The sequence below is a fragment of the Glycine max genome, chromosome 20 (genome assembly GCF_000004515.6).
Source record: "Glycine max cultivar Williams 82 chromosome 20, Glycine_max_v4.0, whole genome shotgun sequence".
NCBI lineage: Eukaryota > Viridiplantae > Streptophyta > Magnoliopsida > Fabales > Fabaceae > Glycine > Glycine max.
The window spans coordinates 46,050,847-46,078,655 of NC_038256.2; the positions used below are offsets into that span (position 1 = coordinate 46,050,847).

The following is a 27,809-nucleotide window of genomic DNA, read 5'->3' on the forward strand; positions in this document are numbered from 1 at the left end:
TCGAGCATAAGTGTTTACGATAAGAAGTCCAATAACATTAAAATAAACGATTCATGTTACAATGCTAAGGAAAAAATATTGGGATCTGGCTGACATCAAGAAACGAAGGCCGAGAAGGAAAACTGTTATCTCTTCTCATCCCAACGAATACAGGCATGATAATAGTGTATGTTGTATCCTAAACTATACACATTTATCCAAGTACAAATGAACAGATTGCCCTCCAAAAAAAAAGAACAGGAGTCTCACCTCAAATTGTCTCATACCCAATACTATCCCATTAATCTAGGATGCTAATAGAGCACTTCCTGATGCATTTCCTCTTTCAAGGAAGCTGCCAGATATTGGCTGGAAAAACAGTAATGGAAACAGTAGTGAGATTGGTTAAAATGTACAGAGCAACTGGAATACTGACTAAACTATACGTGTAACACCACTCATTATAAATAATATTACTTGTTTGCATACAAAAATTAAAATATCATTGTACATATGGATGCCGGTTTGCAAACTCAGGTTGACATGCAATTCAATCCATAATAACACTACAATACATCCGAAGAACCATAGGCTAAACCCAACTGCTACCAATAAAACCAAAACCTTGGAAAAGTTGATGTTGGCTCCTTTTCATATAAAGGGACAAGGTAAAGCAGGAAAAAGAGAGTATACACTCCAATAAGATTGCCAGATCTTAGAATCTTAGAGTGTGAGTTTAGGCCTAATTCAATCCCAAAAGTTAGCTCAAGGGGTGAGAGTTGCCCCTCACTTATATACTCTTAAGTGACTTTATCTTTAGCCGATGTGAGACTTGGGTTTTTCCCAATACCAGAATAATTGGAAGATCCAGATTATTCAGAATAGAGTTCTTAAAAATGAATTTCAAAATTTTACTCATTCAATCAATTCTTTCAACTCATTTAGAGATGATAATCATATACCTCACTAGCTTGAACTTCACCAAGAGTAAACGGCTCTTGCTCCCTGATTACACCATTATCTTTAGTAATTCTTTCTAAGTCCTGCCAGAGGGGTGATCAACCGTGTTATGAACAATCAAGAAATAACTCCCATCATGTCCAACATGAAATAACAGATTGCAAGAGCAAAATGTGTGGGTGGGTGGGGGGCAGTAGGGCCATATATCCCTAATTAGACAAACACCAAGTGAGCTCACTGCACAGGCACTTCAATATAACTGGAATTTTGATGTGATACATTACTGCTACTTTCAGTATTTCAAGCACAACATAATGAATATTTATAATCAAGAGATTAGACAAATTTTGATAATAACTATACAAATGGAACCAACTGAGTTCATTGAACAAATTTTTAGTATCTTGTTTAGTTAATTACAAATATTTAGATAAACTAAAAGAATGTCTCTTATGAGTAACACGGGTTGGTTAATATTCCCAGCAAATATAAAAAATTGGATTTAGCAAATAAATAAATAAAACCTGACTTAAAAGTACTGTATCATGTCTTGCAGACCCCAATAGTAGATTTTAGAAGGGGATAAGAGATTGGAAAAACCACGTAAGATCAAGAAATTAGGCTTTCAGATGGGTAATCTTTCCTAAATCCATAAAAAAAAGACCTTCGTAGGGGTCAGAATGAATCACAATTTGTGGTAAATAATTTAGCCGCTGTATTCTCTGTATTTGGAATGACATACTGAAATTACAACAAAAATGTGCACTTTTATCAAAATTTGGAAAATAAATACTCATGTTCGTTAAGATATTAGAAGAACTTGTATGACATGCAAGTAGACAAAATACTAAATACAGCATCTCAAACACTAACAATGATTACCTTTCCAGTCAAAATTTCAAACTCAAGTAATTCCTCCACAATCTTTTCTAGTACAAGGCGATTTTTCTGCAGCATTTCTCTTGCTTTGAGATAAGCCAAATTGAACATCTAGGAATATCACAAAAGATTACATAAGATGTTTTTGTATGCAAGAAGTTAAAATTTTATTAACATATGGCTACCTTTTCAACTTTAGCTGCCATCACATATTCATGGTCATCCCCCATGCTTAATGCGGTAACCTATGTCAGCAAAAAAACATAAGAAAAGGCCTACAATATACTAATATTAAAAAACCAAGGCCAATAAACATATTTCCTTTGTTATGCAGTTGCCACAGAAATCTTCCATTTGTTCATTTGATCATAACTCCCTCAAGCAATAGTTTTGCTTATCAGATTCAAAAGGCAGTGTTCTCTACTCATGAGGGGGGAGGAGAGACAGATTAAAGAATCACAATCTCCGCCAGTATTCTGAAAACTGGACTGCTTAGTACTTGCCAAACCAGAAGAGTAAGCGGTTCACATATAATGGTTAAATATGTGTTTGGGATCAGTTGACGCTGTAGTAAGGTATGAAACACTTGTACCATCCAATAACTCTTTACAAAAAGTGGTTTTCACCAATACAACCATTGAGTTATAAGGGACTATCATTATTCATGTCCATCTTACACCAAATTAAGGAAAATATAAATGGCAATAAAGTATGCTGGTATTTCATTTACTTGAAAAGTATATTGCACCTTAGTTTTTAGACATCTTAATGGCACATGAAAAAATATTGGGTTAATGAGAGATTTGACAAACAAGTAATGTATGACACGTCTATATGTGGCAATTAAATCATGGATTCACCAAATTTCACATGGAGCTTGAAGCATTCAAAATTTGTGGACTACATTAGTTCAATCTCAGATTCCACAACACCTACATCTTTTGGGAGATTGTCTATCTACCATTTTATGTTATTTTTCCTCATTTATAAGTTGGGCAGTACTTGCTCAATTAGCAGTTCAACAAATTATTTTCATTCAAAAAATAATAATCTTCTTAACCATCTTGAATATTATTAACACCATTTGAGAAAGAAAGACACATTAGTGACGTGTTATTTGTAAGCTTCAAGCAACAACCTACCAAATAATTCAATCTAACTTTTCAATGCCACACAAACATGAAAAAAAAAATCAACAATGGTAGTTAAGATGCATGTAAGAAGGTCTATACCGCATTACTACAGTAATATATTGCGGGACTGTCATCAGGTCCCCACCCATACTGAATGACCATTCGTGTAGATATCTGTTGTTAAGAAAACAATGATCAGAATTTTATACATGCAACATTTTTGGCTAATATTATTATTTCAAGGAAATTATAATATGAAAAAAAAAAAAAACAGATATTAAGTAAAATATAAGCCAACCTCTTGCGCCTGCTGTATCTCAGATGTAGAAAGTAAGTTTTCTTCCCCAAAAGGAAGTAACATTTGGGATGCAACATAAGAACCAAAACAAAACACAAGCTTCTTTTCAAGATATGATCTTGATTCTGAATTCCCATTGATGGAACCTTCATTTCTTGCTTTTGTGATTTTTGTGCATCCTATTCCCTGTACAATTGTCAAGAATCTATCATTAATCAAGTGAATATGACAAATCATTTTTTTTTTTTTTGCAATCAAATAAGTCAGTATGTTTTCCTCTATTGGCCTTTAATACAGAACTGTTTTTTTTTATCAGCTAAAATATGTATATATACTATATAGTATTAATAATGAATAATAATTGTTAACAGTACCAGAGGTACTGTTTTCCGTACATCCTGCCACGCTATTACCATCACTATTCCAGTTTGGGAGAGTATATATTAGAGTTTAATAACAGAACTGTCACTACCACAATGACTAGTAATTAAGTTTGGAGAATACAGGCTAGCAATAGGCTTCATATAGAGCCACTTTGTCAAAAATCAGGTTACTGTAGACTTTATTAAGTTGGTATACAGCAAAACCAAGACATGAGGGGACTGGCCACTTCTAGTAATAAATGGCGGACTAGACAAGTGAAAGCAAACATAACAGGCCGGAGCCAAAGATACCATATTTTACAGTTAAAAAAACAAATACATAAATAAATAAGCAATGCTAAAGAAGCATAAAAGGAATGGAGGAAATCCTAGAATAAGAAAGAAGTGTTTTTCTTTGGGAGTTTATAAATTTAAAAGGTCGCAGTATAGGAATACAAAAGCCAGTTCTTATCAGAAATACTTCATTTCCCTAAAATTCTGCCACAGAATTTACTCTTCCAAAATCATTATATATATAATATTTATTGCTAAATATTTGCATTCAAAACATTGGCTAGTCAAAGAATGCTACCCAACATTCTTTAATACACTCTTCACTATTGGGTGAAATTCATGTGGGTCCCACTAAATAAGGAACAAAAGTACTAAAATAGAGGGCAGGACCAACATCATTTAGTAAACCTCACATGAATTTTACCCAATAATCAGTGTGTTGAAGAGTGTGTTGGTGGTAATCAGTATTTTTCTTGGCCAGTTGCTCCAGATTATATACTTATAATGAAGATCTCATGGCATCCAGTCATCATCACTTAATTTGGGCAATAGCAAATTAGCAATAACAAAAGCCAAAATTAGATAACAAGAAAGCATTGCTATAATATTGCCAGGTTACATATAGCAGACTAGGAATGAGTATGACTAACCTGCCAGGATAGAGGTTCAAGCCAAAGATTATCAACATCATCAAAATTTGGTAATAAAAGAGCAGTAAGACCACGACCAGCTGCCCAGACAGCATGTGGAAACTTGGTTTCCCTCGTCCACTAAACAACAAAGAAACTTCATTTAGTTATTTTCCGTAGCAAGTCAATTATTTTTCAACTTCTAAAATAGAAAATACTCAGGCTGCAACTACGTTAAAAAAAAATGAAAGAACAAACTCAGTGATTAAACATATGAAAATATGTATATGGCAAAGGTGTGCTTTAATCACATAATAAGCATTTTGCAGATAATAGTTTCTTACATCAAGTGGGGGGCTCAAATACTCTATCCCATTGCTTATTTGGCCATATGGTTCCATCAAATCAACAACATTCTGCAGATCTTCTTTTGTCAATGTCAGTCCAAGATGATTCACCAACGCTTTGCTCAACTTATTGAAAATTTTGGTCTTCCGCAGCCATTGTGGAATCATAGAACTGAAAGTCTAAGCAAAAATAATATATTTCATTTCATACAGGAAAAACTATATGAATATTAAATACACACAAAATATGGCTGTATAAAGAAAGTGATCTATAGCAGTCTCCAGATGATAAAAAGTAGAAAGAACAGTTATGCAATAATGTTTTCAATTTGCTTATTTGTTGTACTTCTTGACAAAAAAGAAATAAATGAAAATTTGAGAGAGAGAGAATGACATGCCAAATGAAGAATTTATTCATTATCTTATTGCAATAAACAAACTTAAGAATCATTTCCTCTTAACTCAAGAAGGCAATTCAGGAGAATTAACTCCTGTTGTGTAACCCATACTGATGGACCTAATAGTGTATATCAGACGTCTCTCTTGGAGTCTTCTGGAGACTACCAGTTCTGCTAGACATAACCTTCAGTTATTCTGAAAGCTTTTACAGCTGCCAGTTAAATTTCCCAGTTTGTTACACAAACCACCTGTACTCTATAAATAGTTAAATACTGTATTATTTCTCAGGACATATGAATAAATAATACTTATATCACTTTTTCTCTCTAGATTCACTCTGTATCTAAAATCTAGTAGGCACAACACAGAAAAGTTAAACTTTTCCTATTCAACTTATTGTGAAAATAAGGTACCACAATTAGCAAATTCTTACCGCAAAGAAACCACAGTAGTCCATCAATTCATCTGTGTCCAGTACTTTGCTCTGGAAGGCACTTCCTTCCAAAGCCATTGGAACAATTTTTAATTCGATAGGTCGTAAAAGAGCTGTCTTCTCAGCAACCTGAAAATGAACAGCTTTTTTAGTTCAAAGGCAGGAGCAAACATCAGTTATAACCAAAGACCTTAATAACTATCAGTTATGAACCCAGTGGAGTTCTTCAGTTTCATCACTCTTGGTATCCGCCATTTCCATTGTCATTTTCCATTTGATTTCAATTATTTAGTTGCATTTATAGGCTCAAGTAAAGTATTACCATTCAATAAGCTATCCCCAAATTCCCACCTACTCACCTCTCTCTCTGTCTTCCTTTTATTTGCTTTATCGTTAATGCTAGTCCTCTACATTTTTTGTTCTTTCACTCAATAAAGTCTTTTTTGTTTTTTTGCTCAGCAAAAGTAGATGTATTATATATATATAGAAAAGTACCAGTGGTACTAAATTTACATATGGATAGAAATGGATCCAGCTTATCCAGTGATTTGGCTGGGACAAGCTAGATACACTCTAATGTGTTACATAGCTCCACCATCACCTAGCCCCCCCCTAGTTACGAAATCCATCCCTCAGGCTAGAAGACCATTGGTTAAAATGTAATGTGAAATCCTTCTCCATGGCTTTGATCCACGACCATAGTAAGAGTAAGGCATCCTCCAGCACCTTGCTTCAATGGAAAGTTGCATTTTGGAAGACCACCTTATTTCTATGTTGCCAAATTGTCCATGTTAAGGCAATCCACCAGCATTTCCATCTTTCGGATTTCACGCCATCAGCTATCTCAGTTCCATACTGTAAGAAATGATGTCTAGGGTTTTGTGGCATTGCTGTCATGAGGTTAGCCCAAGACATTGACTCCCACCATAGAGGGAGGGTTTTGGTACAGTTGAAGAATAAGTTAGCAGCCCCCTCTTCATTATTTTTGCAGAATGGACAGAGCATGTCATCTACCATTACTTGTCTCCTTCTAAGGTTTGTCTTAGTTGGTAATCTGTCCCTGATTAGTCTCCATGCAAACACTGCTGACTTGGTTGGTATTTTTAGTTTCCATATTTCCCCAAAATCAGTATCCTGGCTTTCCTCCATCAATTCCCCCCATAACAGGTCATATCCACTTTTTGTTGAGTAATGTCCTCCTGGTTCAGGTTTCCAAATCCATTTATCTTTCCTTTTATTCCACTCAATAAAGTCTTATCATGATAGAACAATTTTAATTGGGCAATCATGCGTATGTCAGAAGGAATAAAAGGCAAACCCAGTCTAGTAAGACTTGATTAATTATTTTAAATGTTATAGGCCAGTTATGTAATTGGTGCAACAGTTATCTGAGTGGTTTTTATTTTAAATGTTATAGGACAGTTATGTGATAGGTGCGCCAGTTATCTGATTGGTTTTTATTTGTTGTAAGGCAATTATTAATTTGTGGTGACTGTTATTTGTGGAATACAGAATATAGATATAGGAAAGTAGATCAGTTAGAGGGGGTACGTGTGGTTCATTGTTTCTGCAGTGTTGAAGGAGGAAGCTCCTTGTTCGGGCAATTGCGTGGGTGACCAATTCTGTAATTCAGATTCTGGTTTAATTTCAGAACTGTTATCAATAAAATTGTGCCACTTGTTGTCCAATCTCTTGGGTCTAACATATCGTAGTAAGAGGGAAAAAATTCTAGGGAAACACTAAACAAAACGAAAAAACTAGGCCTCAATAATAGCATATTACAAGCAAGAGCTCATTTCTATTGATAAGAGAAAACAAAATTTTAAACTAGATGTAAATAACCTAAGAACATTGGATCTTCAGGTGTGTTTTATGCAAGTAACTTTGAGTCTCTAACTCACTATCTTGATATCATCAAAAGTTCTTTCTTGACAAACATATCTAGAATTCAAAAGCCCCCTCTAGGGTCAAATTTTTTGTTTGGACATTGTTATTTACTAAGATTAATACAGATGACAGTTGCTGTAGATTCACAGGCATCACACATGCTCCCAAAATCTATTATGTGTATTCTAGTTCAGAAACAGCAGACTACTTATTTTTACAATGTAAGGAGCTACTTTCTTGTTGAAAATCTTTTGGGTTTCTTGGCAGGCACTGGGGATTGGGCATGTCCCTCTACTTTGGAGTAATTTCAAAAAGGTTTTCAGTAAGAACAGTGAGGATTAAACCTTTTGGTAGTGTAAATATGTGGTTCTTGGGTGAATTTAGTTGGAGTAAAATGCTACTTTCAACAGTGGCCTTGTTCCCTTACACTTGTTACAGCATGGGATTTTATTTATTACTATTTTTTGTGCTCTACTCATGGTTGTTTCAGTAGAATCACCATTTCCAATACGTAGAGACTGAGCAGTCTTACTGCATTGGACATGTGTTCATATTCTTTGTTGTACCTTGCTTTTCTCTTTTGTGGGATATCTTATTATTCTCCTAGTTGAACTTTCACTGTTTTCTTTGGGGGGGGGAGGGGATGTTCTATTTGAAAAAGAGAAAGTAGGATAAACCTTTTTCCAGTCAACATAATCAATAAACTGATCATCCATGGTTTCCTTTGCTGACAAGTACAATATTTTTTCTCTCTCAGCTTGTGTCGGTCTTTGAAGATGAAATATTCTATCCATGCGACCTGGCCTCTGCAAGGCCTCATCAATTTGCTTGAGATTTCTAGTAGTAGCCATCAAAACAACCCCATCTTGTTTCTCAAATCTGCATAGCATAACAACCAGTTGTCAGCTATTACTTACATATGAGCATATATTCATTCTCAGACAGCCAAAAGAAGCAAAACACTACAGATTACCCATCAAGTTCCACAAGCAGTTGATTGATGAAAGTTTCATGGTCTTGATTTTTGGTATGAATATAAGTACCACGTACACCAGCAAACAGGTCAAAATCCTCCACAAATATTATCACAGGAGCCTACAAATAGCAACAAACAAATCAGGAAAAAGAGGAGACATAATCTAGGACTCAAGATCAACAAAGTCAGTCAACCAGTCAAGTATACAGCATGCATAAATAGAAACCAAGTTTAAAAAAAATAAACAAACAAATAAATAAAACAGGACACTAAATCAGGGAGAAGTGGTTCACTATCCAAATGGTTTGACCAGTGGTCCAACCAGAAAAATAAAACGGAAAAATAGATGAGAAGTAGCAAAACATTATTATACATTTGTAAAATATATATAAAAAAAATTAACATGCAAATTCATATTTTTAAAATAAAAATTACATACATGATTTGAGAAAGGATTCAAAATAGGAATATTCTATTATTATTTCCGGATTCCGGTTTAACCTGTCTTTGACCAGATTTTATCTCACTTCAGGGTTGGAAGGTAGCTTAACCAGAAGTGGGGCCAGTTAATGATTGGACCAGCCATTCCAGTCCAGTTCCAAGAATGCAGGCATGAACATACATATAAACATAATTTGACTGATATAACTACCAGAACAAATGTATAACAAATTGACTGAATTCATTGTATCAAGGCACGGTAACAACAAAGGGGAAATGAAACTGAACCATATGAATTATGAAGTTCATTTTAATAGATATCTAGACCATTTTTTTAATCTTGTGAACTATACTCATAATTAATAACTTTTTTGACTCAATTATAGAGATATAAACAGTGAAAGATAAGAAGATAGAAAATAAATATTAAAGTTGTTTGAAGAAGATAACCAGATCTCTTGCTGTCTGAAACAATTCCCGAACATTGGAGGCACTTTGTCCAACCCACAGCCCAGCCTCCAATTGTTGGGCCTTAATTTCAACAACGGGCACCTTAGCCTCAGCAGCTATAGCCAATGCTAGAGATGTCTTACCTGTACCCCTCTCGCCTACAATAAGAACACCCTGCGATATAGAAAACAGTTCCCAGAAGTTGATATAGGTACTTTCAAACCAAAGTGAATGAGACATTAGTTATACGATGAACGGTTCAGCAAAATGTTAGAAAGATGGTCAAATACAAGTTTACATTGTTATGAAATGAGATTATTAGAATTGAGAACAAATTATGTCTAATTCAACCCAAAAGCTAGCTCAAAAGGGAAGGATTGCAAAATACTGGACATCAAGGAAGTGTTTAGTAACTAGGTGGGAGGGGCTTTGAATTCATGTAACTTATATAGCAGGGCTCCTACAAGACTAACTGTAGTTCTGCCCTTGGCTGGGGTAGCTCGGCTATGGTTCCAATCCAGACTCCATTTTAGTCTGCTGTGGAACCACTGCACTGGGCAATCTAGTATTTTGTAATTTAGTACCTCTTGTACTCTTTAAATATATATTCTCTATTTTTGCTGAGCAAAAAAAAAAAAAAGAGCGAAGTTTGAAAGGTTGAACATCTATAAAATGGCCCAACACCAAGAGCAGGGTGAACTATGATAGCATATTGATATGATACAGTCAAGGTCCAATTATTGCAAATATCAAAGTAGAATTGAGAACAAAATGGATTTAATTAAACACCAAAAGCTAACTCAGGAGAGGGGGTAAGTACCAATATTTTCAAATTAAGCTGGTCATTAAACCAGTCAAGCCACTAGTTCAAGGTTCAATTGTTGTTGAACTGGTACTAAGATAATAATAATAATAATAATAATAATAATAATTTAAAATAAATAAAATAATATTGAAGAAATATAGTGTCATAACTTTATAACACTAAAAACTAAAATATAATCTTATAGGTTCTTGATATTCAAAGTACACACAAGTTCAAATCAAATATATCATAATCTTTATGTCTAAGTTTCAACAATACACAATAATATTTATTAACAATAACAAGTTTACATATAAAAAAGAAAACGAGAAATACTTTAGGTTATTTTTTGCTTAAATTACTGATTTGGTTCCTATAATTTCATAATTCATACCTTTTTAATCCCTATTTTTTTTTTTGCTCAGCAAAAATATATTTTTTATTAAGCTGTAGTAGTACCAGTAGTACTATAATTACATAACATGAGATAGGGATCCATCTGGTTCCAGTTTTTCGCAGAACCAAGCTAGATCCACGTTAAGTTGTTACATAAACCCAGCATCACCCATCCCCTCCTAGTTACTAAATCCTTCCTTTAGATTAGAGGACCATTGGTTAAAATGTAGTGCAAAATCCTTCTCCATGGATTTGATCCACGTCCAGATTAAGAGAATTGCGTCGTCCAGCATTTTGCTTCCATCAGCAGTCCCGTTTGAATGCTGCAGGTAGTGATCCCTAGGGTTTTGAGGTAGTGCTGTAGCTAGGTTAACCCAGGACAATGACTCTCATCATAGAGGGAGGATGTTGCTGCAATTGAAGAATAAGTGAGCAGCCTCCTCCTCCTCCTTTTTAATCCCTATAATTTGAAAATGGTTTTTTTAGTCCCTATAATTTACATTTTAATTCTCTTTTAGTCCTTATAGTTTAAAAGTGATCTTTTTAGTCCTTATAGTTTGTATTTTATTTCTCTTTTAGTCTCTATAGTTTGAAAGTTATCTTTTCCATTGGAAAATACAAGAAACTGACTCTCTGTGTGAATGAAGCACACAGCAAAGGATGGAAGAAGGTGACTTAATTTTTTGTCCATTTTTCTAATCAGAGGAGGGGAGGGGGGATTTGCCTTGTTGGGTGAAAGAAAATTAATAAGAATTATTAACTTAAAATCTCATAGATTTTCTCACCCTTAATTGAAACAAATAAATAGGGTTAACTTAAGCATGTTTGAGTAATTTCAAGGTTTTTTCTATTTAAAACAAAAAATTCTTTGTGCATCAATTTTCAAGGGAACAGGAGGAACCTAAAAATTGATAAGGAAAATTGCATCACAATTTTGCAAGAATATATTAGAATTTAAAAAATAAAAGCAATGCCTTCTCAAGTTGAAAAATCTTCATGCAATATCATACCCGAGGTGCCCGTGCACCCATTTCTTGAAATGCCCTTGGATTTTGTAAAAATGTGACAACTTCATTGATTTCCTCTTTCATAGACTCGATGCTAGCAAAGTTTTTCAATGGTATTGGTGGTTTCTTCACCCTCTGCAGAACAACTATAAGTCTCAGTTTTTTCCTAGATGAGAGTATTACCCAGTATTAAAACAGAAAATAAACAACTCTCAAGTTTCAACCTTCATCTGTTCAAAAGCAGTCTTTATGGGATCAACGCCATCCTTTCTCCTCTGCTTGATTTTTTTCAATTTTTGAGAAATGTAATACTTCTGCAAGATAGCCAAAATAAAAGAGTAACAATACTTAATTAAAAGTTCCACCATGGTAACATAAGATCTGTATACAAGACATCATTGTGCCTAACAGAAGTAAACTAATGAAAGCAACAACTACAAACTATACTGGCTTATCCCCACCCCAGTTTTTATTTTTTAGTTTTGAGTGTGTTGTGCTGGTAAAATGTAAAATATAGGATAATAGTGCTGCTACAAGAAAAATTATTACCATATTTTTTTGTTGATATGCCTTTTCAGATTAAAGAACTCACTAGAAATGACATTATCAAGAACCAACTCTGCTTAAATCATAAGCTATAACATGGGCCCTCACACGAGAGCCATACAGACTAAAGCATGGACAAACAAAGAGACTCGTTTTAGCTTCTGAAACTTTTATTTAATAGATAAGGGCAATGTAGATCAAACTCACTTGGTCATAGAGGCTCTCATACGGTCATACCAATACCAAATCAATTATCAACTCTCCTAAAAGTTAAGCTATTAGTTGGAAGCTCAAGAATGATATTATATCTCTAATAAAAATAAAATACAAAAGAGGACAAGGCGTCCTCCAACAATAAGCCAAAGAACAGAAACAACAAATAAGGGGGGAAAAGAAAACAGAAAATATCAGTTTATAAGAGTTTTATAATTTCATTGCTTATTTAATAAGGTTGTCATCCCCTAGAAAGATGTGCAGAAGCCACATAAAAATGGGTAGAAAGTGTGTATGTCCCAAAAGATTTTAATTTTAGATATTGAAGCAGAAAATTTTGTTATGACATAGAAGTTTTGGAATATATAAAGTGATATCTATAGCTAAATATCTAGCATTAGTCAATCCATAGAATGAACAAAAATAGGAGAACTGATAAGTGGCATATGTATGCTTGGGGCAGCTATAGTTGTAATTGTTAGATTTCAACTTAAACCAATTGGCACTAAGTAAAGTTGCTCAACAAATAGTTGCACCCTAAGATTCGAGGTAGGCGATGTGGGACTTCCTAACACCCCCCTCCACAGATGGCCTGCCAGAACAGGCGAGCCTACTAGAATAAGCGAGAACCAAGATGGGCTAGGCTCTGATACCATGTTAGATTTCAACTTAAAATCAATTGGCACTAACTAAAGTTATTCAACAGATATATAAGTTGCACCCTAAGAATTGAGACAGGCGATATGGGACTTCTTAGCAGTAATTGGCCCAAAACTAGTTTGAGAGACAAGGGTGGCGGTGGTGATTGGTGGATCTAGGACAAAAGTTGAGGAGGGTCTTCCAAAATGAAAGTTTCAACAGCCATAAAGTGATGGAGGACAGTCTATTTTATTGCTGGACCTGGCTTAAAAATTTGGAGAAAAGATTTGATATCCCGTTTCACTCCTGGCCCAGTAACATTCGGAATAGTTTTCTGTGTTGAGGGGGGATAGCTTATATAATAGAATTTTGGCTGGTTGGGTACCTAGCAGTTAGCCAAATCTTTGGTTTCCTAATTCAAGTTGGTTAGCATGTATTAGGTCGTCATAGTTCTGCACCTTGCAAATGCTAGGATGTATATACAACAGTACCACTTGTACTAATTTTAATGTTCTATATAATATATATATATATATACACACACACACACACACACTTTTGCTGATAAAAAAAAAAGATGAATGGAGATTGAAGAGGTAAATTAGGTGACAGAGTTAAAGAGAGGGAAACCCAGAATACGAGGAACATGGGTAAAAAAAATCAAGACTAGGGAAGGATTCAGAGTGAGAAGGTTTCACCAAGACCGCACACTTGTCTCCTCTAACCCTTACTTGTCTCTGACAGATTGATGAGAATCCCAAAGCTGCCCAAATACAAGGACCTATGACTAGGGGTAGGACCAAACAGTCAGAGGATACCCTCCACCAAATGGTAGCAGCCATACTTGACAAGGCCCAATTGGAGAAGGATGAAGGCCCAGAGACACTCCCAAGAATCTTGATTGCTGAAGGCCCAAACTAATTTGAAGGCTCATATCCAATATTTTCTATTTTGTAATTGTAATTAAATAAATTGGTGGCTGAATCCTATGCCTTTTTTTTTTATCGGCAAAGATAAATATATATATATATATATATATATATATATATATATATATATATATATATATATATATATATATGTATAAAGGAAGTACTAGAGGTACTGATTATAGGGTTAGAATCCATAAAAATGGTTCCTCAATCAAACAACATGAGTCTGAATAGGAACCATACTATGGAAAATAGATTATACATCTGCTATTGACCCAAATAAAAACTATCCCCTACTGCTGCAAAAAACCTCGACAGAGGTTACTCGACCATTGATTAAAGTGCATTGTAAAATCCTTCTCCAAATTATGAAGCCAAGTCCACATTAAGAAAGTCGCATCTTCAAACAGTTTGTTTCCATCGAATGTTGCCTCGGAGAACAAGATTTTGTTTCTGAGCTGCCAAGTAGACCATGTTACAGCCAACCACCAATACTGCCACCTCTTAATCCTGATGCCTTCAACCTGCAGAAACGAATGTTGAAGGAAATGGTGTTTTGTATTTAATGGAAAGGCACCCTTAATATTTATCCACGACATTGTTTCCCACCATATAGGTTGGATCTTAATGCAATGGATAAAAAGATGGGATGCATCCTCCTCCACCTTAACAATCCTCCTAGCTTCTAACTGCTGCCTCCTCCCAAAACATTGAATAAGCGCTATGTGTAGAATAGATACCCGATGGATCTGCTGTCCACTCCCAGCCATCATATCCATAATGCTGAATGGACTTACCTTCAACTTCAGTAAGGAAAGTGAAAGCCAATTCAATTTCACTGTCGAACAACGGTCTTCTCTAATTAAAATTCCACTCCCAACCAGAATCGTTGTGCTTTCCCAATTGTCGAATAAGCTGGTGTTGCTGAGATGAAATCATATAGAGTCTAGAATACTTTTCAGCTAGTGATTCCTCCTGACAAATCCATCTATCCTCCCAAAATTTTATCTTATCCCCACCTTCTACCTTCCATTTCAGTCCATTTTGTAGGACCTTACCGTGGTGTGAATGATGAACAGCTCTTTTTAAATCCCTCCACCATATTGACTCTAAATTTGACCTGCCCTCTTCAGCTAAACCCCTCCATCCCCCATATTTAGCCTCCAAAACTCTAGCCCATAGTTCCCCTTGGTGCTGCAAAAGATGTCACATCCATTTACCGAGAAGAGCCAAATTAAAAGTATTGATATCTTTGATGCCGAGACCCCCCTTGTCTTTGGGTAGACACACTGTCTCCCATGAAATCCACGCAATCTTTTTGTTGTCATGTCCCCCTCCCCATAGGAATCTACGTTGTAATTTGATTAGCTTGTCCACCACTGTTTGAGGCACCCTGAAAAAAGAAAAATAATAAATAAGAATTGATGTAAGCACCGATTGGATAAGTGTCACTCTCCCCCCAAAGGATATATATCTCTGCTTCCAATTTCAGTTGCACCAATTTCAGTTAATGTTACACTATATGTATTCAACTTTTTTTTTTGGTCAGCAAAGATTAAATTATATTAATTGAGTACGAGAGGTACCAGAAAGCAAGATACAAAATATATGCCAAATGATTGGTTCCACAGCAGACTTAATGTAGTCTAAGGGGAACCAATATCTGTCTACGTAGGTTAGACAAGTCTGTACAGAATGTAGCTATCCATAACTATTGCCTGAACCCTATGCTAATGTTGCTAGACCAATGATTATAATGAATAACAAAGTTCTTTTCCAAGTTCCTAAGCCATGTCCAGAGTAAAAAGACTGCATCCTCCAACAGTTTGTTGGCATTGAAGGTGTCGTGTGAAAAGATGATTCTATTTCGGTGCTTCCATATGTATTCAACTCTTTTTGAAGAAAAGGACTTTCGGCATTTCTCATAAAATACTTCTGTATTTCGTGAGAGCTTCTCTCTGGGTTCCTTGTTGAACCAATTCCGGACTTATCAAGGTTGAACCCTTGTGGCGTCTACCCCTGACTTATCTTCCATCTCTGGAAGTAGCGTCATCCGATTACATGACCTGTACCAAGGGATCTGCTCCTAATAAGGATCGCATCACAGATGCTACTAGTGGTTGCAGTATAGTGATGACAACAATGAAATTAGTAGTGACCTGTCTCAAGTCCACAACAAACATACAGACTTCTAAAGAGATGAAGAATGATGTGTTGTTAGGGGTGAGATGAGAGAGAGAAAGGGTGGTGAGAGAGGGAGAGAGAGGGTGAGTGTGAGAAACGTCAATCTGAGAGTGAGGGAGACAGGCAGGGTGAGAGAAAGAGAGGGCAGACCGAGAGAGAGAGTAGACACAAAGAGAGTAGTTAGGTATGACTACCACCGCAGGGGTCTTCGGAGCAAAACACGGAACTGCTGGTGGACTGATGACGACCACACGCGACGTCAACGTGGATCATCCTCATGGATTGCTTACGACGACACGTATCAGTCAGGCTGCAACACAAATAACGGTGACTGGGTTGAAGTGACACGCAAGAAGAAACTGAACAAGGTGACTATGGGAGGTAGACCGGAAAATACTAGCCATTATCGTAAAGAACGAAAGGCGACATGGAGGGATAAGGCCGACATCACGACATTCTACTTTTCTAGATTCCCTGAAGGGATGATGGAGAAGGACATGTGGCGGATCTTTCAGAAGTGGGGAAAGGTGTGGGAAGTATTCATTCCTAGAATCAAAAACAAGCTAGGCCATAGGTTTGGGTTTGTTAGATTCAAAGAAGTGGTGGATGTGCAGAGGCTTGAGAGGCAACTCGATAATAGTATTTTCCTTGGTGGTGTGAAACTATTCGTGAACAGACCGAAGTTTGATAGAAGGAAGGAGGTTGGAACACGTGAGAAAGGGCTCTATAGTTATGGCGAGGGGGATAAAGGAGCCCAGAAGGACAACAAAGCCAGTGACAAACCTCGATCATATGCTGAGGTGGTCAAGGAACCTGTACATCGCCAAATGAACTCTATGACTATGCGGGTAGATATGCCTGGGGTTGTAAAGATGAACCACAGCCCGGTCATCTTGCATTCAAACGAGGTGACATCTGAGTGGCTCTCTAAGGCATGGGTAGCAAGATTGAAGAATAGAGGAATGTTTGAGAGGGTGGAAGAGGAACTGAAATGGTTGGTTGAAGACGACAATAGTCCATGTTATTGGGTCGATGACTGGGTTATTTTCCCTTACATGGATGAAGCCAAGGCTGCTCGACTCATACACCAAGAACAGGAGAATGGGGCTACTCCTATATCGGAGCTCCAGAAATGGTCTCCAGAGTTACGGCCGACATATAGGCTCACCTGGGTTCTCATCTGGGGTCTTCCTCTGTCAGTATGGGATGAGGAGTCTATGGCGAAAGTGTTGGTGAATATTGGTGAGGTGGTGGAGGTAGACGCGTACGTGGAGACCAAGCAGCGGCTGGACGTGGCACGAGTCCTAGTTCGGACGGAGTTGAAACCTCCATTTCAGGTGACGATTCCGGCCACCATCGACGGTAGAGACTACGTCCTCCATGTTGCTGAGGATACGACGAACATGGGTGGGTCGAAGAAGTCTCGCTGCAACTCAGCCTGGTTCCCCCCTTCACCATTTTCGACTCAACCAAACACCCCCGTAACAGGGGGTGCTCTCCACCCAGAGGCTTTCTCCGGCGACGACGTCTCTGTTGGAGCTTCCGACGACCTCATCGACGATCAACTCGAAGACTGGGGCGCCTTCCCTGCATCTACCTCACGCAGGGACCAGTGGGTAAGGACCCTTGTTCGTAGTTGCAGTGACCGGTCTGATACTCTTGATGACGTGGACCCAGTCCAGAGAGACAACGTTCAAATCTCCCAGGGCAGGGAGGAAGAGGTGGCGATAACACTCCCCAACGAAAATCTTCCCCGAAATGGGGAAACTCTGAATGGGGTTGAAGAAAGTGCTGTGCAGGGTTTCATGACAAAGGAAAAGCACTCTGTCAAGGGCAGACTTATAGCCCAAGCCCCTTTGACTTGCACTATGGGGGATATTCAAAATAGGTCAGATAAAAGCTACGTAGGGGATAAAGGGGTAGTTTCGCCTCACGATTTAAAGGTCACGGATAAGGATAATGCTGCAAGTAGTCAACAGTTTTCAAAGTTGGTCAATGACGAAATGGGCCATCTACCTGGCCCAATATCCTCAGTCAATAAAGTGTATGTGAGAAGAAAAGAGGTGTTGGCAAATAAAAGCAAGGCCCAGCAGGTGAAGGACCCAATGGTGGACTGCCCTACAGATCCTAATGATCTTTCTGTACCTCCTTTACTAGAGAAGACAGAAATAACACCACCCTCTACAGATGATCCTTTGATTCCTATAGCACAGGACTCTCTACAAATGCAATATGACCTTTTAAAGGATATGGGTTTATCCTGTGGGGTAGATGATGATAAGATTAAAGGGATGCTATTATGCATGGAGAACAGGGATGTCATGAAGGCAGCAGCAGAGAAGGGAGTTAAAAAACTACAATCATGATCATTCTTTCCTATAATTCTAGAGGTTTGGGGAGGGGGGTTAAGTGGACTGCTATAAGAAGGCTTATTTCAAAACACAAGGTAGATATTGTGTGCATTCAAGAGACCAAAAGGGAGAATTTTAATAAAAGCATTTGTCATGCCATATGGGGGGATTCGACTGCTCAATGGGATTTTACCCCTTCTGTGCAAGCTGCGGGTGGTCTTCTATGTATGTGGAACAACTCCACTTTCGAAGTAAGTAGGAGGGAGAGAGGTAGGAGCTTTCTATTGCTTGAAGGGAGATGCAACATCACCAATCAGAGGTTGCGGATTGTAAATGTATATGCTCCTTGCTACCTTGCTGAGAAGAAAGTGCTGTGGGATGATTTAAGGCAGTTGAAGGCCTCTAATCCAGGGGGTCTGTGGTGTGTTCTTGGGGACTTTAACAGCATTAGGAGTGCAGAGGAAAGAATAAGCTTGTCCCATAGCAGGACAGACCCTCATGATATCTCAGCCTTTAATCAATGGATTTCTGATATGGAGCTCCAAGAAATTAAGGCTGTGGGATCAAGATATACTTGGATAAGGCCTAATGGGTATGTGAAGAGCAGGCTGGACAGATTTTTGGTCTCGGATCAATGGTTGTCTTTGTGGCCTGAGAGCTGCCAACATGTTTTGCAAAGGGATCTATCTGATCATTGTCCATCCATTCTGCAAACTAACATGGTGAACTGGGGTCCTAAGCCCTTTAGGGTTTTTGACTGGTGGCTGCAGCAGAAAGAGTATCAAAAAATGGTGAAGGAGACCTGGTCTAATGATCAGCAGGGTGGTTGGGGGAGTATTGCTCTTAAGAATAAGCTGAAAAACTTGAAAGATGCTATAAAACAGTGGAGTAAGGGAGAGGGGAATATTGATGTTAACAGGATATCCAGCATTCAGAAGAAATTAAATGAGGTGGAGGACTTAGCTTCTAATCGTATTTTAAATGACCAAGATCTCAAAACCAGAAACTCCCTTCAGCAGGAGCTATGGAATGTATCAACTGCAGTAGAATCTCTTTTGAGACAAAAATCTAGGATATCTTGGTTGAAGGAGGGGGATTGCAACTCTGGGTACTTTCACAGAATAATAAATTATAGGAGAGCTTTCAATGCAATCCCAGGCATCTCTATTGATGGTAGGTGGGTCCAGCAACCCAACATAGTCAAAGATGCAGCTGTTAATTATTTCCAGACCAGATTTACTGAACAGCATTATTCGAGGCCTTATTTGGATGGGGTTCCTTTTAGATCTATTTCTCAAAGGCAAAGAGAGCAGATGATTGCCCCCTTCTCTGACCAAGAGATCAAAGATGCTGTGTGGAGTTGTGGAGGCGACAAATGCCCTGGTCCAGACGGTTTTAACTTCAATTTTATCAAAAAATTTTGGGATATCATGAGCCCAGAGTTTAGAAGATTTGTAGATGAGTTCTATGTCAATGGCAGCTTTCCTAATGGAAGTAATGCTTCCTTTGTGGCATTGATTCCTAAAATGAATCATCCTCAGTCCTTCAATGATTATAGGCCTATATCCTTGATAGGTTGTATGTATAAAATTATAGCCAAGTTGCTGTCTAATAGATTGAGGTCTGTTATGGATGGGTTAATTGATGAAAGACAGTCTGCCTTCATTAAAGGAAGACATATCCTCCATGGTATCTTGATACTCAATGAGGTGGTTGAGGAGGCAAGGAGAAACAAGAAACCAGTGATGATATTTAAGGTGGATTTTGAAAAGGCCTATGATTCAGTGTCTTGGTCTTTTTTGGACTACATGCTGTTTAGATTGGGGTTCTGCCCAAAATGGAGATCATGGATATCAGCTTGCCTCCACTCAGCTTCTATATCAGTTTTGATTAATGGTAGCCCCTCTAAGGAATTTACACCTACAAGGGGTTTGAGACAAGGGGACCCTCTAGCTCCCTTGCTCTTTAATATTGTAGGAGAAGGCATTACCGGTATGATGAGACAAGCAGTCCAAAAAAATTTCTATAGAAGCTTCTTGGTTGGAAAGAAGAAGGAACCTATCAACATTTTACAGTATGCTGATGATACGGTTTTTGTTGGAGAGGCTGTGTGGGACAACATTCTTGTTATTAAGGCCTTATTAAGAGGATATGAACTAGTTTCTGGCTTAAAGATTAATTTTGCTAAAAGTCAGTTTGGGATTATTGGTGGTGGTGTCAATTGGGCTTTGGAAGCAGCTAACACCCTGCACTGCCGGCAGCTGGAGTATCCTTTCCTCTATCTTGGCATACCCATTGGGGCTAATCCCTCAAGTCAGCTGGTGTGGGATCCTATTGTCACTAAATTCAAATCAAGATTAGCTAAATGGGCTCAGAAAAATATATCCATGGCGGGGAAGATTACTCTGATAAATTCTGTCCTCAATGCCCTCCCAATTTATCTCCTTTCCTTCTTTAAAATACCTCAAAAGGTTGTCAAAAAGCTGATATCCCTTCAAAGGAATTTTCTGTGGGGTGGAGACATTGATCATAAAAAAATCCCTTGGGTGAAATGGGATGATATTTGTTTGCCTAAGTCTGATGGGGGACTGGGGATAAAGGATATCTCCAAATTCAACTTAGCTTTGTTGGGTAGATGGTTATGGGCTTTTGCATCTGATCAGCATCAGCTTTGGGTTAGAGTTTTAACCTCTAAATATGGTGGCTGGTCAGAATTTCAATATAATAGAGACAGAAGGGCCTATTCTCATTGGTGGAGAGACATTAGAAGCTTGTATCATCAGTTGGACTGCAGTATTTTTAAAGAGAACTTGTCTTGGAAGGTTGGATGTGGGGAAAATATCAAATTCTGGTCTGACAATTGGCTAGGGGAACAATACACCCTGCAGCAGAAGTACAACCAGCTTTTCCTCATAAGTAGACAACAAAAGGCTCTCATCTCACAAATGGGCCATTTTAACAATAATAGCTGGTGCTGGGACTTGAGGTGGAGGAGGAACCTATTCGATCATGAAAGTCAGATGGCTGTACAGTTTTTGGAGGAGATCAGCAATGTGCCTATTCAAAGCCAGGTCAAGGATAATATGATATGGTTGCCTGAACCTAATGGACAGTACTCCACCAGGTCAGCTTATAGTTTATGTATGAATACCAGCTCAGTAAATTCTGAAGACAAGATCTTTAAGACAATTTGGCAGCTGCATATTCCCCCTCGGGCAGTCATTTTCTGTTGGAGACTTCTGAAGAATAGACTCCCTACCAAGGTCAACCTCTTAAGAAGAAATGTTTTTACTCAGGCAACCACATGCTCCTTATGTGATTGTGTGCAAGAAGATGCAGCTCATTTGTTCTTTAACTGTAAAAAGACAAATGGACTGTGGTGGGAATCTCTGAGCTGGGTTCGGGGAGCAGGTCCACTTTCCATTAATCCTGTTCACCACTTCTATCAATTCTGTGATGGGTTTGGGACAAATGTGAATTATACTACAAGGTGTGGGTGGTGGATTGCCTTAACGTGCTCTATATGGCAGCATAGGAATCAACTGATTTTCCAAGGAAAACCTTTTGATCCTTGTAAAGTCATGGACTATGCTATTTATCTAGCTTGGTCTTGGATAAAGGCTAAGGATAAAGATTTTAGTACTAGTTTCAACCATTGGTCCTCTAATATATCCACTTTCGTTGCTTAGTGGGGGTGGATCTGGTTGCTGGTTGGCTGTTTGTTGTTGTTTTTTGGAGGGTAGCACCTTGGTGCTTTGTAATCTCTTTTTCTGGTACCACTGGTACTGGTCATCTTATTAATAATATATATATTTTCAGCCTTCCAAAAAAAAAAAAAAAAAAAAAAAAACATACAGACTTCTATCTCCACCCTTTGTTTAAACAAAAGAGATATTATTGAAGATAATATAGGAATACAAAATGGGAGGCAGACGCTGGTGTACTTGGTATGAAACCATGATGATCATAGAGTGTTAATTTAGAAATCATTATTGTGAAGTGTGTTCAGGGAGGCATGATGATGGAGGTTGTGCGGAGATGGTCAAAGCAGTAGTGACAACAATAACGTAGGACTTATGGAACATTCCAGGATAGAAATAATTCAAGAATCCTATGATGTATCACCACCAAAAGGCAAACCCACATTTTAATCAACATAGAATCAGTAGACTAGACATTATATATTGCAAATTATAAGGCCTTTTTTTAACCTGAACTGAATTGAATTCAAATGAGCACAAACTTACCAGTCCAGTAAGCTAAATTGAAATATCCTACAAAAAGACTGGCATCTGTAGTACTTTTTAACATTTTTCTTTTCAACCACAAGCAATCAGTTTAACTCGAGTATAACACAATACAATATCACAATACAACCATCAGAAAATTAGGCAGAAATATAAAAATAACATACACCAGATGCAAGGAGGTTTAAATAAAAGAAATGTTATTGGAAAGAATAAAGAAATACAAAAATTAGAAGCAGATGCTGCTCTACTTGGTAAGAAATCATGTTGGTTGAAGGGCACTATGTCAAGCAGACTAAAGCATTAGCAAGAGTGATTGTGAAGTGTGTTCAGGGTGGCATGATGATCTGGTTGTGAGTGCGACCAAGCTACCTGAAGCAGTTGTGAACTACTGATAACATAACACAAGACTTACTGAACATTTTCGGAATTGAAATAATTCAATAATCCTATGATGTATCACCACCAAAAGTAAAACCTACATTCTTATCAACATAAGTCAGTAGACTTTTTATATCACAAATTAGAAGGATTCGTTTAAAACCTGAATCCAATTAAATTCAAATAAACACGACTTTATTACCAATCCAGTAAGCTAAATTGGAATATAGCCTCCAAAAAGATAGTGGCTTCTGCAATACTTTTTAAGACTTTCATTTTCAACAGAAAACAATCAGTTTAAATACGGTATAATACTAGTGTGACATAATATAATACCACAGTACAGCATAAACTTGAAATAAGTGGTAGCCAATAAACTAGGAGTAGAATTTTAGGAATTCTCCAAACAATGATAAGATAACCATCAGAAAATTGTGCAGAAATTTAAAAATAACATACACAAGATGCAAGAACTAACTTATACCACTCGCTGCAACTTCTGCATATTTGGATCTCTTCGCAAAGGCCCAAACCCGAGAAGACTAGGAAGTCTTCTCCTCGTAAATTTCAACACATGAAACAAAACAAACCCATATATAGCAGCTCTGACAAGAAACCAAAAAAACCATGGAACTTCTTCATCATCATCTGTTGTTGTTTGTCTGGATCTAAAATTCAATTCTGCCTCTGATTGCCATTTCAAGTACCATGTGGAGTCAACTGTCTGATATATTTCCTCTGGCCAAGCCATCCCCAATTGTATCCTCACCTGTATCATAATGACAACAAAGGTTTAACAAATTTATTATTTAAAACCAAACCCCTGAATTAGCAAATGGCAAGTTCTGAATTCAACAATACCGGGTAAGGGACTAAAAATTCCACAATAGGAAACACTATCACCACCATTATGTCATCAGTTGTATCCTTAATATTCTTAAAGATCCAATTTCTCACATTCGTGACAACTCCAGAACTCCACAAGCCACTCAAAATCCCACGAGACACTCTTAATATCAATAGAAACTGTTGGCGGATATTCAATTCTGAGAAAGGAATCCACATCAGATGAACCGCTGTTGGAATACCACAGGCAAGCATTTTCATATACAGCCCATCAAATCCCCCCAAATCTTCAAAAAGCATTTCATACTCCTGAAAAAAGAAAGCATATTTATTAATCACCATACAAGAAATAAAGCCAAAAATTGACTTCTCAATAAGAAATAGAATATATATATATATATATATACAGCTACAACCTTTATGTCTACATAAAATTCTTCATCCTCCCCCTTTAATGTGATATACATGGCACCCCAGTCATGCCTAATGCGGACATGCTCTATTAGCTTTTTTGAGACAGCATAAGGAACAGCCACCGGATCAATCTCCCATCTATTCTTCCCTTCATTGTACCAAGTCCTTGACACTACTCTGTCACGATCCAAAAGAATTCTTTCCTGCAATGGGCAAGTAGTAAGTAGTGAAAGGAAAACAGTAATGCCTGATTACAAACAACAACAATCAAGCCTTTTCCCACTTAACGCCTGATAAGTGATAACAGAAAGCAACAAAAAGTTCAAATCCAACTACGTGCACAAAAACATGTGAACAATAATGTATCTATCATCAACACCTCACACACAGACACATAAAATTCTGATTTATGGTACTCCATTTGTATGTAGAGAAAAGGCACCCGACAAGATCCACTGCAACATACAAGATATTTATTTAACAAGTTAAAGACTACTAATAATTGTCAAACAAGGGAAGGAAATGCATCTCAATTTGACCTGTTCAATGCCTTTCTAGTGAGTTAGCAGTATTTATGATACATTTGTGTTTCTACAATTCCAAAGAATCATTCAAAGAAGATACAAAATCAATAAACCCTTAACCACCACTTCTGATGAGTAAATAATACTGATTTATTTTGTTTTGTGCGTGTAAAATTCACTCTAAATTTGCATCCATAATCACTTGTACAATACTTGGTTACGCTCCCTTAGTTATGATTCAATGCCAATAACATTAATTAAAATGTCCTAGGAGAAACCAGACATCAAATGTTAAAGTAACAAACTCAATGATTTAAAGTCCGAAGCCATGATAAGGTCATTTACTATCTAAACTATCAAATAAAAACAATTGAAAACTACAAGCATGCATAATAAACATATTGATGGGAATCATGGGACCATAGAGTCTAATAATCCACTTATTTGGAAGGTATACTCAATGAGGGGACATTGGATGTAGAAATCTGATCATGTGGCAGTTGTGTATGACAGTTATGCATTTAATTATGCAGGATGGTTGCATAATAGTTATGTATTTAACTCTGCAGGACAGTTATTCAGCAGTGGTGTGTCTAACAATGCAGTATAGTTATGTAGCACTTATGTATCTGTAGTATATTATGTAAGTAGAGTTAAGAGGAAGTTTGGACAGAGTGCATTCTTTGTAGGAGTTCTCAACTCTGAGACAGCATTCTTGCTGTAGTTTATGTAAAAATCTGTGTTTAATCATAATAAACATCAACTTTTATTGGTATTCTATCACATATATTATGCAGTTTATGCATCAATATAGATACAATGAAAAAGTGAAATGGAACCTGTCTTTCAGCCACATATTGTCTGCCAAACTCAGCATCTTTTATTAAATTCTGTTTTAAATTTGCCTTGGCTTCTTCACGCCATTTCTTCCAACCATGGTAAAGATGGAGACCAACAGCTTTGGGAAGCACAACCTCCTTATTTCCAAACATCCACTTTAACTCAACTTCGGGAAAACCCTTAACCACCTCTTCTTCTGGTGAATAAATAATACTGTGTTTTTCCTTGCCAAACTTCTTCATTTTTTTTCTTATCTGAGCCTCTAAATTCCTTTGCTTCTCCCTGGAGTCTTTAAGACTTCTTGTTAAACGTTGGGCAAAATTAATAGAGTCTTCATGAAAGAATGGCCAAAGATCTTCAACATCCAAAATGCTAGGAAGAATTATTTGTTCTGCTTGTTTTCTATGCACAGTTTCCAAATCTTTCTGAATGACAGATTTTGAGAGCCTGGTAACTGAGCCAGTAGGCAAACTGCAACCACATGACAAGATGATTGCATAATGACACACAATTTCAAATGCATTATACCAAAACTAACTTGCATGACAGAACATTATGCAACCAATAAAGTTATAGCATGACGACAGTGTTCTATGGCTTTATTTGTAAGATGTACCAATTCAAAAATAATTTCAAGAGAATAATCGCATCCTTGTCCAAATTTAACGGCAATTTCCGTCTTCTATTAAGTCCCTCGGTCAGGTAAAATCAAACACAAAAAAAAACAATAATAAAATAAATTAATAATAGTGTGAAGAGGCTGCAAGCAACCCAAAATCCACAAATGGTAGAGAAGTTACACCCTCAAAATTCTAATATCCATCCTTAACTATTGCACTTGAAGTTGACTCAATGACACAAAAACCTCACCCACATGCGATCCTACCATAACCTCCTCACTCACCTAATTATGCAGACAAAACCAGAACATAAAATTGCATTCAGAATTAATGAATATTAACGAATGCACAAACAAACACATCACAAAACAAAAAAGCATTAATTCAAATTATCACAAGGCAATGTAACCTTTTGAAGTCCTTGTTTTTTATCTCCCGTTTAAACCTCTCCACCAGCTGCTCACACTCCCTCTCTATGAAATTGATTTCCCTCACTCCATAACTCAACGCCACCGTCTCCTCCCTCGAAATCCTGTCCTCGATCTCCCCAACTCTCTCCCACACACCATTGTACTCATCCTCCATCACTCCCACGCTCTCCTCCAACTCCTTCATCCTCGCATTCTCCTTCTCATTCCCCGCCACCTTCACCTTCAACTTCTCGTACTCCGCCGTCGCCTTCAATATCTCGCCGACGATCTCCCCGGACCGTTTCCACAGCGCCTTCCTTTCCCTCCTCAACCTCTTCAGCGCCGGGTAAAGCCTCCCGTTAATCTCTTTCCGCAACTCTTCCTTCTTCGATTTCACGGACTCCAGCGCCGCCTCCACCTCGTTCACCTCACCATTGCCTTCCCGAACCTCGTCCACGGTTTTCAGCAGAAACGACACCGTCTCAAGCAGCCTATCGGTGCAGTCTGAGTACTGATGACTCTTGGCTCTCTCTTTCTCGGCGCCTCTCTTTCCCCAATAAGTCCATGGAGCGGCAATTGCGAATGCAGGAGGAGGAGCGCGGAATGCGCCGAGCGCGGAGAAACCAACGGCGAAGCAGAACAGCGCGCGAACGAGGCGTTTGAACAAAACGTCGTCGTTCGGGGAGGGTGTGGACTTGGCGGCGAAGGTGATAGGAGCGAGTGAGAGTGGGGTTCGTGGCGTTCGGCGGGGGTTGGAGATGAATGTTCGGTTTGGAATGGGGCGAATGGAAGTGAAAAGTGGGCGCTGGGGAAAATGAAGTGGTGAGTGGAGAGGAGAAAAAGACATGGTTGAGTTCAGAGAAGAGGAGTGAGGGAGGGAGAGATAGACATTGAAATTGAATTGAATGAAGTAAGAGATTCTCTATCCTACCAACAGAGCTGCAACTGCAACAAGAACAGCAACGAGATGGGTTAATGGGTTTTAGC

At 37.7% G+C, this 27,809-nt stretch overlaps 1 protein-coding gene across 2 annotated transcripts; it reads right to left on the reverse strand.

The window, feature by feature from the left end:
- Positions 1-13: 13 nt before the first annotated feature.
- On the reverse strand, positions 14-27,809 carry LOC100817872 (probable inactive ATP-dependent zinc metalloprotease FTSHI 5, chloroplastic). 2 transcript variants are annotated; one of them, XM_003555528.5, is made up of 19 exons: positions 26,822-27,809; positions 25,792-26,263; positions 24,431-24,631; positions 24,030-24,323; positions 23,653-23,937; positions 11,900-11,989; positions 11,679-11,810; positions 9,468-9,641; positions 8,574-8,695; positions 8,278-8,479; positions 5,714-5,842; positions 4,879-5,061; positions 4,556-4,675; positions 3,250-3,435; positions 3,051-3,125; positions 2,004-2,063; positions 1,822-1,929; positions 942-1,022; positions 14-348 (listed from the first exon to the last, which is right to left on the reverse strand). In XM_003555528.5, the coding sequence occupies exons 1-19, from the start codon at positions 27,667-27,669 to the stop codon at positions 286-288; spliced, it is 3,825 nt and encodes a 1,274-aa protein (XP_003555576.1). In that variant the 5' UTR covers positions 27,670-27,809; the 3' UTR covers positions 14-285. The 2 variants fall into 2 exon arrangements, 1 of the variants encoding a protein (XP_003555576.1); XR_005890325.1 differs by lacking the exons at positions 14-348; positions 942-1,022 and having other exon boundaries at positions 1,840-1,929; positions 2,004-2,294.

What these genes read in the sequence shown, in the direction of transcription:
- LOC100817872 (XM_003555528.5), bottom strand. Translation starts at nt 27,669, where the DNA reads ATGTCTTTTTCTCCTCTCCACTCACCACTTCATTTTCCCCAGCGCCCA. An exon ending in AATTTTTAGTCCCTTACCCG is followed by an intron (nt 23,938 to 24,029) that starts GTATTGTTGAAT and finishes ATTATGATACAG; the next exon opens with GTGAGGATACAATTGGGGAT. An exon ending in AGATACAGCAGGCGCAAGAG is followed by an intron (nt 3,126 to 3,249) that starts GTTGGCTTATAT and finishes TCTTAACAACAG; the next exon opens with ATATCTACACGAATGGTCAT.